Here is a 13,202-nt window from a genome sequence, read left to right on the forward strand (position 1 = left end):
TCAACTACCACGTATCATTTTAGTGCTCAATAGATGGGCCTTTCAACCAAGGAGGTTTACTTCATTCATTGTTTCTTCAGATTGTCTGAGACCGTGAAAAACCTTGTAGAGCAATTAGTGGGCAGTTTCGTTATTGTGATCATTTTCTTATGCCAGCAATCCCCAGAAAGGCGATTTAGCTTAGAATAGAAAACGAATGGCCATGGAATATAAAAAGGGGAAAAGAAAGAAAAAGTGAAGAGAAGGAAAAAGGAAAGTTTGCATCACATCAACAAAGATCATCCAATTGGAAATAAGGTGAATGGCTTACAGCAAGAAGAAGCTTCTCACATCCCCTCCAGTGCCTTCGCTTCTACCCAAAAGAAGTCTGGTATAATGACTAGGCTTTGCCTGAGCTAATTACACAAAAGAAGAAGCGGCATGGGCAAAAAACAAAGAACTTGCATTATTCACCATGGGCTATTGTTTTGCATGATGCCTGTATAACCATGTAATCACTTCACATAGCTACAAACAGGGACGGGGTATTACGTACGGCTTCGGAAGGGTGAATAGAGGTGATCGTAAATTGCAATTGGAGAGGTGAAGTTGGCAGAATGGAAATCACGAAAAAAAGGAGGACATCTTGAAAATTTGAAAAATGTAGGTACCTAAAAAACGCCAAGTATCATGTCGGATACAAGCATTAAGGTAGGCGTCTAAACCGTTGCATGATACTACCAACCCGGATTTATTAAATTTAGTAACGTTGCAGCCGTTTAGGTCATCTCGTTGGAATTTTTTTTTTTTTTTCAACACCAGCATTCCATCTCATCTAACTCTGAAGTGTTCATCGGTCAATTGATTTCTTCAATTGATGAAAAAATTTTTTTATCTACATTTTTGCGATTAAATGAAGTGAATTAAACTATCTCTGAATTAATTGATGTTCTAAAATTATGAAGTAGCCGTAAGCTAAATTATGCCCAGTTACCAAGGAAACTCATCAAGACCATACCGGCGACCAAACCGAACATACCAACACCGACCTTGAGCCAGCCAGCGTTGAGGAGGTTACCGTGAAGCCAGTCGTGGCACAACATCTCAATGAGACCGACCCACAAAAGAACACCAGCAGACAAAGAGTCCAAAGTTCCCAATGCGATAATGGTGCTTGGGTCGTTACCGTTAAACTGGTTCAACACACCAGTACCAATGGCCATACCGACTGGAGTAGTGACGGCGAAACCAGCACCCATGGCAAGCTTGGTCCAGATAGAAACCATTCTCAATTCAGCAATTCTGGAACCCAATGCAACACCCTCGAAGATCTGGTGGAACAAAATGACAATGAACAAAGTCATGAAAGTACCATCCTGGTCAGGAGTGATAACCAATGTGATACCAATAAGCACAGAGTGGAAAATAATACCAGCCTCCAAAAGGGCAACAGCGACCTTGTCTTGCTTAGCAGTAGCGTCAAGGTGGTGGTGGTGGTGGCTCTCATTAGCGTGGCTCTCATGAGCGTGGCCATCTTCGCTTTCACCGTTGCTGTTAGTTCTGGCCTTCTCATCCTCAGAAGATCTGCCCTCCTCCTCAGAGGAGGCTGGCAAACCGCTGGCAGTCTTAAGCTTGTCAACTCTGCTCTGCAACCACTTGGACATCAAGAACTCAATGATGAATGCAATGAAAATACCAGCCATAGCGATGGAGGTAGCGGTAGACTCGTAGTGCAAGGTAATACAGTTGTTCTCGAACATCAACTGAGCGTGAGTCAATAAGTGGACAAGAGCAGTGGAAAGAATGACACCGGTACCGAATTGTCTGAACAAAGTGACAATAACACCGTCCATGTGGTCAGAGAACCATTTCTTGACAATCAATGGGGCGTAGACACCAATGAAGTCACCAGCGAGAATGGCGAAGATAAGACCAATTCTCAATGGAATGTCGTAGTCAAACTCAATACGGTCACAGCTGTCGGACTCGTGAGCAGCACCACCGTTCTTAGGCACACAGTGAGGAACACCAGCGTGGAAGTGACAGTCCATGTCGTCGTCGTCGAGAAGGTCAGCGTCACCTTCACCCTCACCACCAGCTTCAGCAACGAATTGGTACTCCTCTCCGTCTGGAGCAACACAGAAAGTCTCAGTAGCGTGAGCGTGACAGTCAGTCAAGCTTTCTGGAGCAGATCCAGAAGGAGCTGGGGTGATCATACCCTCGTTACCAGCACCATCGAGACAGAAAAGGTCGTCACCGTGAGCGTGGCAGCCAGTGACAGCAGTAGTCTGAGCATCCACAGAGCTAGCGTCTGCTGAGCTAGCGCCTTCAGCAGCGAACATCACCTCGTTGCTGCCGTCCATACACCAGGTCTCAGCGCCATGAGCGTGACAAGATGTGTAAGACTTTGGAGCATTGGTACCAGTTGGAGCTGGAGAAATCTGACCCTCCACACCGTCAGTGTTAACACAAAAGTGGTCAGAACCATGGGCATGGCAGTTGGTAATGGAGGTGGCACGTGCGGCAACCACCAAAGATGCCAAAGTATACAAGCTCTTCCAGTGCATGGTGTTAATTGAGTAGGAGAGATTGATAGATGGATACAAAAAAGGAGAAAGAAAAGAGCATTTGCAACCGTTTGCGGTTAATATAAACCGCTGGACAGTGATGAGTTTGCCAAGAAATTCATACAACCACCGGGGTAGTATTTGTGGAAGAATAAAGGCATGCCAAGCTTTGGCATATTATGTCCACTGCCAATCATTGACGCTAGGCGCCGCATGGCTCCTCACCCAAAAAAAAAAGCGCTTAGGAGACAAGTTGCAGAAGCAAATATAATATCGTTCACAAAAAAGTATATTTGTGAGCAATCTGATGTGCGGTTTGCTGGGGAGACCACCAGTTGCACAAAAAGGTCATCTCAAGCACTAGATCTCATAGATCTTTCTCTCATTTTAGCCGCGCCTATCGTGCATTTTTTTTCGATTACTACTAGGCGCTTTTTTTTTTTTTTTTTTTTTTTTTTTTGCTCATTAATTAATTGCGCGGCGTTCTGCATTGCATAAGCATACGGTGAGGCCCCAACACCAGCCACCGGCATACAGACTACAGCCCACAGGCCTCTTGCAGGTCAGTGCATCGAAGCTCTTCTCGCCTAGGCATGAAAAATTAACTATATGCTTGTCCAAGCATCCACCAGCAAGGTCTGCTGGAGCAATTAGAAATTGATTTTAGAGCCTAGCTTAACCCAGGTCACTGCGACCGTGGTGGTTACCTTTAGTTAGTGTGGGGGGTATACTTTTGTGGTTACAGTAGTCTCCAGATTTCTTTCTAAACCCGAGTTGAACTTCTTGGAAACGGACTATTTAACTTGGGGCTAACCCCCCACAAATCTTCTTCTTTTTTCTTCTATCCACTAACAATTCTCCAAATTATGTTGTTCAAATCTGTGCTTTTGTTCACCGGTCTTACCGTTGCTGACTCCATCACTGGCTGCCATTACCATGGTGCGACCTACTTCTGCCAGGACACTGACGGTAGTGAGGGCTTTGTGACTCCAGGTCCTACTGCCAGTACTGATGCTCCAGATTCTTACACTGATTGCCACCTTCATGGTGCTCAGACCTTCTGCATTGGAGATGACGACGAGCACCGTTTCATTCTTGGTTCTCTGACTCCTGCTTTGTCTACTAGCTCTGGCGAGTTCCACCCAGATGCTCAATCTGGCGCTGGCGCTACTGCTTCTGATGCTATTGAGAACTGTCACTTCCACGGCGAGGACTTCTTCTGTGAGGACCACCTTGGTAACCACGGTGAGGTCAGCCCAGCTCCTACTGCTTCTTCTGAGGCTGAAAAGTCCTACACTGGCTGCCACGCTCATGGCACTGGTACCTTCTGTTTCGACTCTGAGAGCTCTGAGGTGGAGTTCTTCCCTGATGGACGTCCAGCCCACTCTGACGAATGGCTCGATGAGAACACTAACCTCGATGACGACGATGACTCTAGCAGCTCTAGTGCTGCTGCCTCCAGCTCTGGTGGTTCTGGCGGCAGTTCTTCTACCGACTCTGACGACGCTGGCTCCAAGGCCGGTTTCTACGGTGCCGCTGGTTTTGCTCTTCTTGTCGCTGGTTTGTTCTAAGTCTAGAATCTAAGGGTATATCTTAGTGAATTACAATAATCTATATTTCTTGTAGGTGCATTCATTGATCACATTTTTGCACCCATTTTTTGGTGCACTGAAGATGGCGATTTTGGTGGCTTAACCGTAAATTCCAAGAGAAATTGATCGTACACACCTCGGCAAACACCGTTTTCAACGTTTTTTCGGCAATTGGCCTTAGTTTCTTCTCTACTCGACCATCTCTACTAAATCTGAACCTCGTCTATACTTTCAGATTTGCGCTTTGATGTACGATTACCCAGCTTGAGCAAGACCCGCATGAAGGATTTTCATTGTCCAGGGCAAGCCGTGTGCCCGCCGCAGGGGAGCCGCATGACCACGCGTTTATCATTTCCATTGTCTTCGTCCCTCCTCATAGTTACTTGGAGAATGTGATTCCAAGTAAATCAAAGTAGATACCGAGGAACCGTCCAAACCACCCCGGAAAGGTACCATCTAAGATCCATCTGAGCAGCACCAAAGGCTAAGCGCAATCGCCCAAAAGAAACGGGCGATTTCTTGCGCCTCGTGGCAGTGAAGTCATCACTCAAGTATGATTCCTTATTAGTGGGACAAAGTAGGGCCCAGATATAGTCACCTCATAGAAAGTACGAGGCGCTCCAAACCAAAAGAGAAAAAAGCCATTTAGGCGACAAAGCCAAGCACAAGACACTCTCGTGTTTCTTTCTTTTTTTCTTTTTCTTATTTTCTTTCTTTGGACCCTTTGAAAAGAACTTTTGCATGGACCCCAGAAATCTGAGTCCCTTTTCTTTTTCAGCCTAGAAATGATTTTTGTGTAACCAAACACCGATGAGCTGAGATGAGGTCCCATTGGCAAAACGCCTTAAACCTATACGGCTTCGGATATCCAACAAAGAAAAAAAAAAAAGAACCGAAACACATTAATCTATAACCGTAGTAGTTAATGCCCAGAAAATATCCAACTCTCAGAGCTCAGAGCTCAGAACATCATACTGCGAATGCACGTCAGTGCCAACAGATTGCAGACACTATGGGTGAAAAAAAAAAAAAAAAAAGGTGTAAATCCGAGGTGATCTACTGTATACCAGTGGTTGCAAAAGGTGATCTATCGATCCAGCTTGCTTTCCCAGACCATAGTATTTGTCCCTTTTCCAATGAAAACTCTTTATAGTAATCTTCCTCTTTTGTCTCTTCCTAGTCCCTCTCTATTGTCAGACATACGTAGAATAAAGGACGCCTCCGCTTTGACCTCCACTTCCCTGGCAGCCTCCACTCTCTGCCCACCCAACACCCATTTCCATAGCTAGAGGTCTAAAAGCCTTAGGGATCCAAAAGAACCAGAGCTTCCTCTACCATATTCCAATGAATCCACTGGTGGCTCCCTCCAAAGCCTACAAGGCAGAAGTGAATGTAGAAGCAGATCAGGATCAGAGACAGAGGCCCTTCTTCTCTTCTTCCCTCCAAAGCCACAAACTGATCCGTCTGCTCTAACCAAAGACGTAGTTCCACTTCTCTAGTCCCACACTTCGACCACAAAACCTACCCCAAAAACGTTCATCGCGTTTGACACCTTTCTTCCATGACCAGTTACCCCTTACCCAACTCTGCCCTTCACCTTCTACTTCTTCCTTTTGCACCCATTCGGTCTCCCACCCGACCTGCACACTAGTCCACACACGCCCCTACATACAACCCGCAGCGCTCTTGCATATCGGTGCATCGAAACTCTTCTCGCCTAGGCATGAAATATTGTCCTCATGCTTGTCCAAGCATGTATCCGCACGTCCCACTAAGGCAATATTCACCATTTCAGGAATGCCCTGTCCAAGAAAAATGAAAAATAGCCTCCACCATGGTGGTTACGCTCTTGTTGGGAGGGGCGGATCGTGCTTTTGTGACCAGCTTCTAATTTCCCGTTTCTCCCAGGCACCCGCCTTGGCCCCGTAGAATGTGTCCCTTTTAAGTAACGTCCATCCGCCGCTGCTCTCTTGTCGAGATTTTTCATCCAACTTTACTTATCTTTCGTTATGTTGTTCAGACCTGTTGTTTTGTTCGCCGGCCTTTCTGCTGCCAACTCCATCACTGGATGCCACTACCACGGTGCCACCTACTTCTGCCAGGACACCGCTGGTAACGAGGGCTACGTTTCTCCAGCTCCTACTGCTTCTGACGATGCTCCAGACTCTTACACTAACTGCCACCCTCACGGTAAGGAGACCTTCTGTGTTAACGGTAACGCTGAGGCTCAATTCGTTGTTGAGGCTACTGGTTCTGACAGTGCTGCTGCTTCTTCTGTTTCTGGTTCTGCCGCTGCTTCTGGTTCTGCTGCTGCCCACGACCACGACCACGACCACGATGACCACGACCACGACCATGCTCACGGTGGTGCTGGCTCTTCTGGCTCTGGCGCTAGCGGTGTGATCTCCAACTGTCACTTCCACGGTTCTGATTACTTCTGTGAGGACTCTGACGGTAACCACGGTGAGATTACTCCAGCTCCTAGTGCTACTGCTGATGCTGAGTCTTCTTACACTGGCTGCCACGCCCACGGCACTGGCACTTTCTGCTTCGACTCTGCCAGCTCTGAGGTGCAATTCGTCGCTGACGGAGGCTCTGGCCACTCCCACGGTGGTGCCGGCTCTGCTGGTAACGTTACCAACGGTACTAGCGGTGGTTCTGGTTCCGGTTCTGGTTCTTCTGGTTCTGGCTCTTCTGGCTCTGGCTCTTCTGGCTCCGGCTCTTCTGGTTCCGGCTCCTCTGGCTCCGGTTCCTCTGGTTCCGGCTCCTCTGGCTCTGGCTCTGGCTCTTCTACTACTGCCGACAACGCTGCCGCTAAGGCTGGTGTTTTCGGTGCTGCTGGTGCCGCCCTCCTCCTTGCTGGTTTGTTCTAAACTTAGACTATAAAAACATGTTAATATCAGCTTTATGTTAATATCAGATTTTCTTTATTCAATTGTAAGCGCATACTTTGCCCAAAACCTTGATTTTTTCACATTCTCGCGTTTTTGCACCCGTTTCTTTCTCGCCGCTAGTTGGCGCTATAATTGGCCAAACCTTAAAAGCGAATGCTTGCCCCTCAAAACAGCCGCCCGTACGCCGAACTTCTATTTTTTCCAGGTGTTCTACATCGACTGTCCGTGTTTCTTCTCTGCTCGACTCTGTTCCATAGTAAAGGTTCCAAATTTTTCACTCGTTGAAATTGCGCTTTGATGTACGATTGGCCAGCATGAATGGGTTCGATTGTTCAACGCAGCCGTGTGTGCGCCGCAAGTAGCCGCATGGCCACACGTTTATCATTTCCATTGTCTTCTTTTCTGACTACTACCTACTTAGACTGTATTAGCTAATAACCTTCAGTCACTACAACCTAAAGAAGTAGGCTTCCAACCTCCTGAAACCATGCAACAGTCCTAAAAATATAGCGCGATTTCACAAAGAAACGGCTTGTGGCCTGCGTCCTGTGGCAGTGAAGTCATCGTTCACGTAGCGTTCCTTATTGCCCAGGGCAACGATCAAAAATAGTAACTCCACAAAAGTTACGAGAACCCCAGGACCCCAGGAACCCAGAACCACAGAACCACAGAACCACCGAAGGAAAAGCCTTTTGTGCCACAAAGCCGTGCACGGTTCTTTTTGCTCTTTTTTCCTTTTGCTAGACCCTTGAGGTGGGCTTTTGCATGAATAAAAAGCCTACTACAAATGTCCAGGTTCTTGTTTGAAAACTTCTGGAGCTTTTGTGTAACCAACAAGCGATGACCTGCGATGAGGTCCAACCGGTGATATAAGGCCAATGCCATAGAGAAGTCGTCAATCATAGTCAGTGCAATAGAAGCACCAAACGTCACCGCGAATGCACGTCAGTGCAAGTAATAAAGCCCAAAGTGTATATCCAACCAGTCCCTGAAGCCTCTAACTCTAGACCTTAGAACCTCCACCCTCTAGACTCTGGAAACCCTGTCCAACGGAATTCTCCACCAATAGAACTTCCCTTCCAGTAACCCTCTCCTCACCAATTCCACCTCTATTGTCAGACACATACCCCTGAACTAAGAGGACCCCTCCACCTCCACCTCCACTTCCAGAATCGTCCCCTCACTGAAGCTTCTTTTAAAAGCCAAGATTATCAACACATACACAAGGTCAATCACCAACAGCATGTTCTTGTCGCCTATCTTTGTTGCACTTCTCGGCACGCCAGCACTTGCTGATGACATTACCACCTATGTGTACTCAGACGACCGTCAGTTCACAGTGACGTTTTCTGGGTCCAACATCCAGCACATAGCTACTACTAAGACGACCATCACTGGTGATAGGTCTACGAGAGAACGGACGTTCCTTACGTACACTGGAGAGGGGCCTCGTCCTACTGGAGAGGCTTCGTTGAACGATACGGATGAAAGTGACCCAGAATCAGATGCTGAGGATTTGTACTCGTCTGACGATGATGGTGTTTTTATAGGTATGGACGATGAGGAGGATGACGATGCCGAGGCCACCGGTAACCAGGGCGTTGGAGGCCAGAATGCAGCGGGAACGATGGCCAATTCGGTTTCTGAATCTGGAGCTGGAGCTGGAGCTTCAGGGTCAATGACCAGTGGAGGTGGTTCAGAGATGTCGCAGTCAAGTCCAGCTTCTTCTGGGTCAGAGTCACAATCTGCTTCTTCTGGTGGAGGTGGCAGCGGTTCTCAGAGTTCCAGTGGCTCGGGATCTCAAAGCTCCAGCGGTTCAGGCTCTCAGTCAGCCTCTAAATCAGGCTCTGAATCAGGTTCAGGTAGTTCTGCCTCGGGATCTGGAGGTTCTGGAGGTTCTGGAGGTTCTGGAGGCTCTGAGTCTACTGGAAACGAGGGCTACATGGCCAATTATGGACTTGGGGCGCTTTTGGCTGGCGCTGCCATGGCTCTTTTGTAAGTACTGACGTTTAATTGAAAATTTTCACCAATATTGTACACTTTTGACTTGACGGTTTTTTGCAACCATTAGCTATACCACATGTACTGCACACTACCCACCCACTAAGAGTCCCTGGTTGGATTTTTTTACCCCAGAAACCTTGGGAAACCTCGACAGCACTACCTGCAGTACACTTGCTTCGTCAAAGGACCTCCTCTTCCCTTCTTCCCACTAATCCACCATCAATCATGTCTGAACTCGATAAAAGTGCCATTTCCATAGACCAGGCGTACCAGGACGGCCTCAGCGAAGTCCAGCCAAAGCTCATTGGCACTGAGAACTTCTCGTTATGGAAAAACAACCTTTTCATGGAGATCCACTACCAGTACCCATATGTGTGGAAATTGATCAACGACGGTGACGAAGCGGTGAAAAGTCAGGTTGAGGACTTTGAAAAGGTGAAAAAGGAGGCAAATGAGGTCCTTGATGCCAGAGTGAAGAGCGGCATTGACGACTCTCTCAAGGACCAGGAACCGTTCAAGAGCACTACTATCACTACAGATAACTTCTCGAAGGAGATTGACGATAGGTTCAGTGATGCCACGCCTGAAAACAGAGCCAAGGCGTTGATCTACTGGTTTTCTGCTATGACAGGCAAAACCAGAAAGGTTGAATCGCCTGCTCAGGATATGATGCTGAAGTTCGTCTTGCTCGTGGACGATTTCGAGGAGCTTCTCTTGGAGGTGTATTTCCACTATGAGATTCCTTTTGATGATTTTGTTAAGATGTTGACGGAAGGCCTGAAACTCCATGCTAAGCAGAAAGATGCCTCGTACATTTCACAAGAAATGGTGATTGAGTTCGAGAAAACACACACTTTAAAGAAACGGTCCACGCCAATCAAGGCAGCTCGCTGGGTCGCTCCATCTACAGCCTACGGCAACCCGGGCGATCCAATCAACTACATGTCCCACAGCAGAATCCTTTTTGAAGAAAACGCTGTGGATAACTTGGGCGACTACGAGCCAAAGCCAGACAGAAAATACAGACTCAACTTCAATGACGAAGGCGTCGAAAAATAAGCCTACTATGAAGGTCTGGCCTCGACTGGCGTTTGTCATGAAGATGTGTGTAGGAGACAATACAACTTATTGTCCTGGGCCTCGGTTGCTAAGGTGACATCTGAGTTTCTCCAAAACTTGCCTTCCTTCTGAGCCACCAGCCAGCAAGCTGTGGAAGGAGGGAATCTAAAAAAAGACGGTTGTGGATCCGAGGTTAATCGCTCCAAGCCTTGAAAGCCATGAAAACGATTTTCACTCTACAGCACCTGGACACATATGGCCTGTTTTTAGATAGGCTAACCTACGAAGCTAATCTGGCTATCCATTTTAGTGCTTTCTAGCAGATGTGCCTTGTCATGGCTTCCATATCGGGTAATACCACTATGGCTGGTAATTGACAAAGTTGTGCATAACTAAATCAAGAAACAAGCACAATGTAGGAGAGGCTGATCCTTAAAGGATAATCACGGTCGCTACTTTGGACTAACAACCAGGAGTCATTCGAAGAGCCCTATTGTGATAAAAGGAGATATGTATGACATTCTACAACACAATGTTAACAATTGATCATTACAGTCTTTGTCAAGTAGATATAAAATTCACACTCAGATACCATCTTGGTAGATCTTATTCATACACCCATCGAAGCGAGAGAGGCTCGCCAATACAAGAGGCGGATCGCCCGTTCTAGAGCTATTGCTGCCCTCTGACGTCTTACCAAAGACGCCACATTCTAGTAATACAACTGCTGTTGAGTTTTCCGGCCAGCGGAGATAAAAAAGAAAAATGATAGCTTCCCAAACCAGCAGGAGAAACAAATAGGTTGGAATTGTCCTTAGTAGCTTATGCTGAGAATCTCACCGTTTCTGTCGTGAGGTCCTCTCATTCTGAGATAGGGGTCCAAAAAGACATAGTTTTGTGCTCTGGCTTTTGAAAGTCTAACCTTTTCATCGAGATAGCCCTTGGATTCTTCTGGGGTAGCAGCCTCGATCCATTTGATAGTGTTCTCGATGAACTTGATGGTCAAATCGTCTCTTTGTCGTAAAAGGTTCCCTAGTAAAGCGTCAGCGTCCTTCTTCTTGGAGTTGAACTCGGTGGGCTCGATATACGTAGGAATGTGCTTATCCTTACCGCCCAAGGATTTTGGAATGTACTTCGACTCGATATACTTTCTCAACTCGTCGTACGTGTGGGTGAAAATAAGCTTTTCACGTAAATGGGGTCTCATCCATTTCACAATAATATTCCACATCACACTGAAGATCTTTGGCGCCTTATGGATGTACACCTTTTCCACGCAGTCAGGGTAGATCCTCTGGAAAAGCTTAACAGCCATTTTCACGGCATGGAAATCGGCATTCTTCAAAGTAAAGCCAGTTAAATCGAAAAGAACATGTGCTTGGTCAACACCTTTCTTGAACTCTTGCATGGCAAGAGCCTGCCATTCAAAGTGCATGATGATGAGCTTTTCGTAGTCGGCGTCAGGACAGTTCAGCCTGAAATGTTCCTTGGCTCTCACCACCACAAGCGGACAGCCGCTTCTGGAGTTTCCACGCACGTAAACCTCGTTTCTTCTGAAAGCCTCGATGAGCTGAGGCGACTTCCCTTCAAAGTAAGGCACCGCGTCACCGTCAAACGTAATATCCGTGATGTTATACTTGTTCACTCTGTAGTCCAAAACCTCAGCGATCCATTTAAGAGCCGCCTTCCGGTCGCCGTTGGAAAGTCTTATAAACCGTAACAAGTAGTTATCGGCACTGCCATTCTTCACAGCACTCCACAAACTGCGATGGAGGTCTTCTGGAATGTACCGAGACAACGCCGGGTGTTCTTCCTGGTGGTACAAAGAAAAAGCGCCACTGCTGGCGTCGTCGATTCCGCCAGTTTCAAGCAGATAGTACACGCTCTTGATATTGGTATTGGAAGACTGAAACGCAAACGACGAACCGCCAGAACTAAGCAGAAGCGAATCCTTAGACACAGACGACACGGACTCGGCCCGCCGACCTCCCGGAATGCCAGGGGCCGAATTCACCAAGGACTTGCCCAGTTCAAGCTCGTCTAGCTTAAGCGAAAGCTCATACCCAAAAAACTTCAACAAAATGCCCCACGCCTGTTTAAGCACAATCTCCTGAGTCGGGTCCATCGACCACACACGGCCTTGCTGGATACGAGTGGTCATGGCGAAAAGTGGAAAATACTCCTTGGGGTCTGACTTGGACCAGGATTACTGGATCTTATAAGGATCTTGACCGCCTGCGAGGGTGGCTGCAGGCAGGCATATATGAAAGGGCAGCCCTGCGGGTGCGACGCGAGTCATCAAACTACCCACATGAGAATACGCCGTAGCACCAGCCAGACAGGCAGGAGGAAGCCAGGGTAGAAGGCAGAAACCAAAGAACAGAAACAGGGCAAAAGGATGGTCTACTATAAAAGGAGAGGATTTCCGGGTGGTTTTTGGAGGGTGGTTTTTTTCTGGACCTCCTGGCGCTGGACTCGACAGGGTGCATGTGCCGCTGTGCCGTTCATTTACAGAGGGAGGAAGTGAGGAAGGCAGGAAGGCAGGCAGGGAGTGAGGAAGGCAGCTGGGTGGGTAGTTTGGGTGGATGTGGGTTTTTTTCGCCAGAGTCCCCGCAGAACATGGAATACTGCCGCACTTTTTTCACTTCTGGTTTTGACTTTGGGCGCCTCCACTGGGCACTTCCTCTTGGGGCCTCCTCTTGGGCTGGTCACCATTTTCGTCTCGCTTACTTTATTCGCTTATCCTTCCAGCCATTCACAGTGAATGCCCTTTGTATTATGAAAAGCCTAACCCTCGGTCTTGGTTTTTTTGGGGGTGGCTTTCTTCCTCTGGCTGGCTGCCTGTTTGGGTAATGGAGGGTTTGCCTTGTTTGGCTGCGGCATGTGAACTCCAGTGCCAGGACGACCTGACCAGGCCAACCAGGCCAACCAGGCCAAGCGATTCACTGACCAGACCAAAAGGTCTGGTCTCTGGTCGCCTGGTCCTTTAGTACGATCTTATTGTAGTTCTGTCGGATCGTTTTTGGTCACAACATTCTGTGGTGGCACACGATGAATGGACGTACTGCCTGGGGCTGGCGCTGGCGGCTGGATCGGACGGCATTTTC

At 47.6% G+C, this 13,202-nt stretch overlaps 6 protein-coding genes across 6 annotated transcripts; 4 read left to right on the plus strand and 2 right to left on the minus strand. All coding sequences in view use genetic code 12, as the record gives it.

Moving 5' to 3' along the window:
- Positions 1 to 959: 959 nt before the first annotated feature.
- On the minus strand, positions 960 to 2,546 carry CXQ85_000019 (uncharacterized protein; the record flags this gene model as incomplete). Its single annotated transcript, XM_025483779.1, has 1 exon — positions 960 to 2,546. The coding sequence occupies one exon, from the start codon at positions 2,544 to 2,546 to the stop codon at positions 960 to 962; it is 1,587 nt and encodes a 528-aa protein (XP_025341994.1).
- An 866-nt stretch (positions 2,547 to 3,412) lies between these two features.
- CXQ85_000020 (uncharacterized protein) lies at positions 3,413 to 4,117 on the plus strand (the record flags this gene model as incomplete). The annotated part of the gene is made up of 1 exon (XM_025483780.1): positions 3,413 to 4,117. The coding sequence occupies one exon, from the start codon at positions 3,413 to 3,415 to the stop codon at positions 4,115 to 4,117; it is 705 nt and encodes a 234-aa protein (XP_025341995.1).
- Positions 4,118 to 6,147: 2,030 nt separating this feature from the next.
- CXQ85_000021 (uncharacterized protein) lies at positions 6,148 to 7,011 on the plus strand (the record flags this gene model as incomplete). Its single annotated transcript, XM_025483781.1, has 1 exon — positions 6,148 to 7,011. The coding sequence occupies one exon, from the start codon at positions 6,148 to 6,150 to the stop codon at positions 7,009 to 7,011; it is 864 nt and encodes a 287-aa protein (XP_025341996.1).
- Positions 7,012 to 8,275: 1,264 nt separating this feature from the next.
- On the plus strand, positions 8,276 to 9,031 carry CXQ85_000022 (uncharacterized protein; the record flags this gene model as incomplete). Its single annotated transcript, XM_025483782.1, has 1 exon — positions 8,276 to 9,031. One exon carries the CDS (start codon positions 8,276 to 8,278, stop codon positions 9,029 to 9,031), a length of 756 nt encoding a protein of 251 aa, XP_025341997.1.
- A 230-nt stretch (positions 9,032 to 9,261) lies between these two features.
- On the plus strand, positions 9,262 to 10,095 carry CXQ85_000023 (uncharacterized protein; the record flags this gene model as incomplete). Its single annotated transcript, XM_025483783.1, has 1 exon — positions 9,262 to 10,095. One exon carries the CDS (start codon positions 9,262 to 9,264, stop codon positions 10,093 to 10,095), a length of 834 nt encoding a protein of 277 aa, XP_025341998.1.
- Positions 10,096 to 10,909: 814 nt separating this feature from the next.
- CXQ85_000024 (SEC14 family lipid-binding protein) lies at positions 10,910 to 12,256 on the minus strand (the record flags this gene model as incomplete). The annotated part of the gene is made up of 1 exon (XM_025483784.1): positions 10,910 to 12,256. The coding sequence occupies one exon, from the start codon at positions 12,254 to 12,256 to the stop codon at positions 10,910 to 10,912; it is 1,347 nt and encodes a 448-aa protein (XP_025341999.1).
- Between the last annotated feature and the right edge of the window lie 946 nt (positions 12,257 to 13,202).

This window comes from Candidozyma haemuli, assembly GCF_002926055.2.
Source record: "Candidozyma haemuli strain B11899 chromosome Unknown A_2014730914, whole genome shotgun sequence".
Lineage (NCBI taxonomy): Eukaryota > Fungi > Ascomycota > Pichiomycetes > Serinales > Metschnikowiaceae > Candidozyma > Candidozyma haemuli.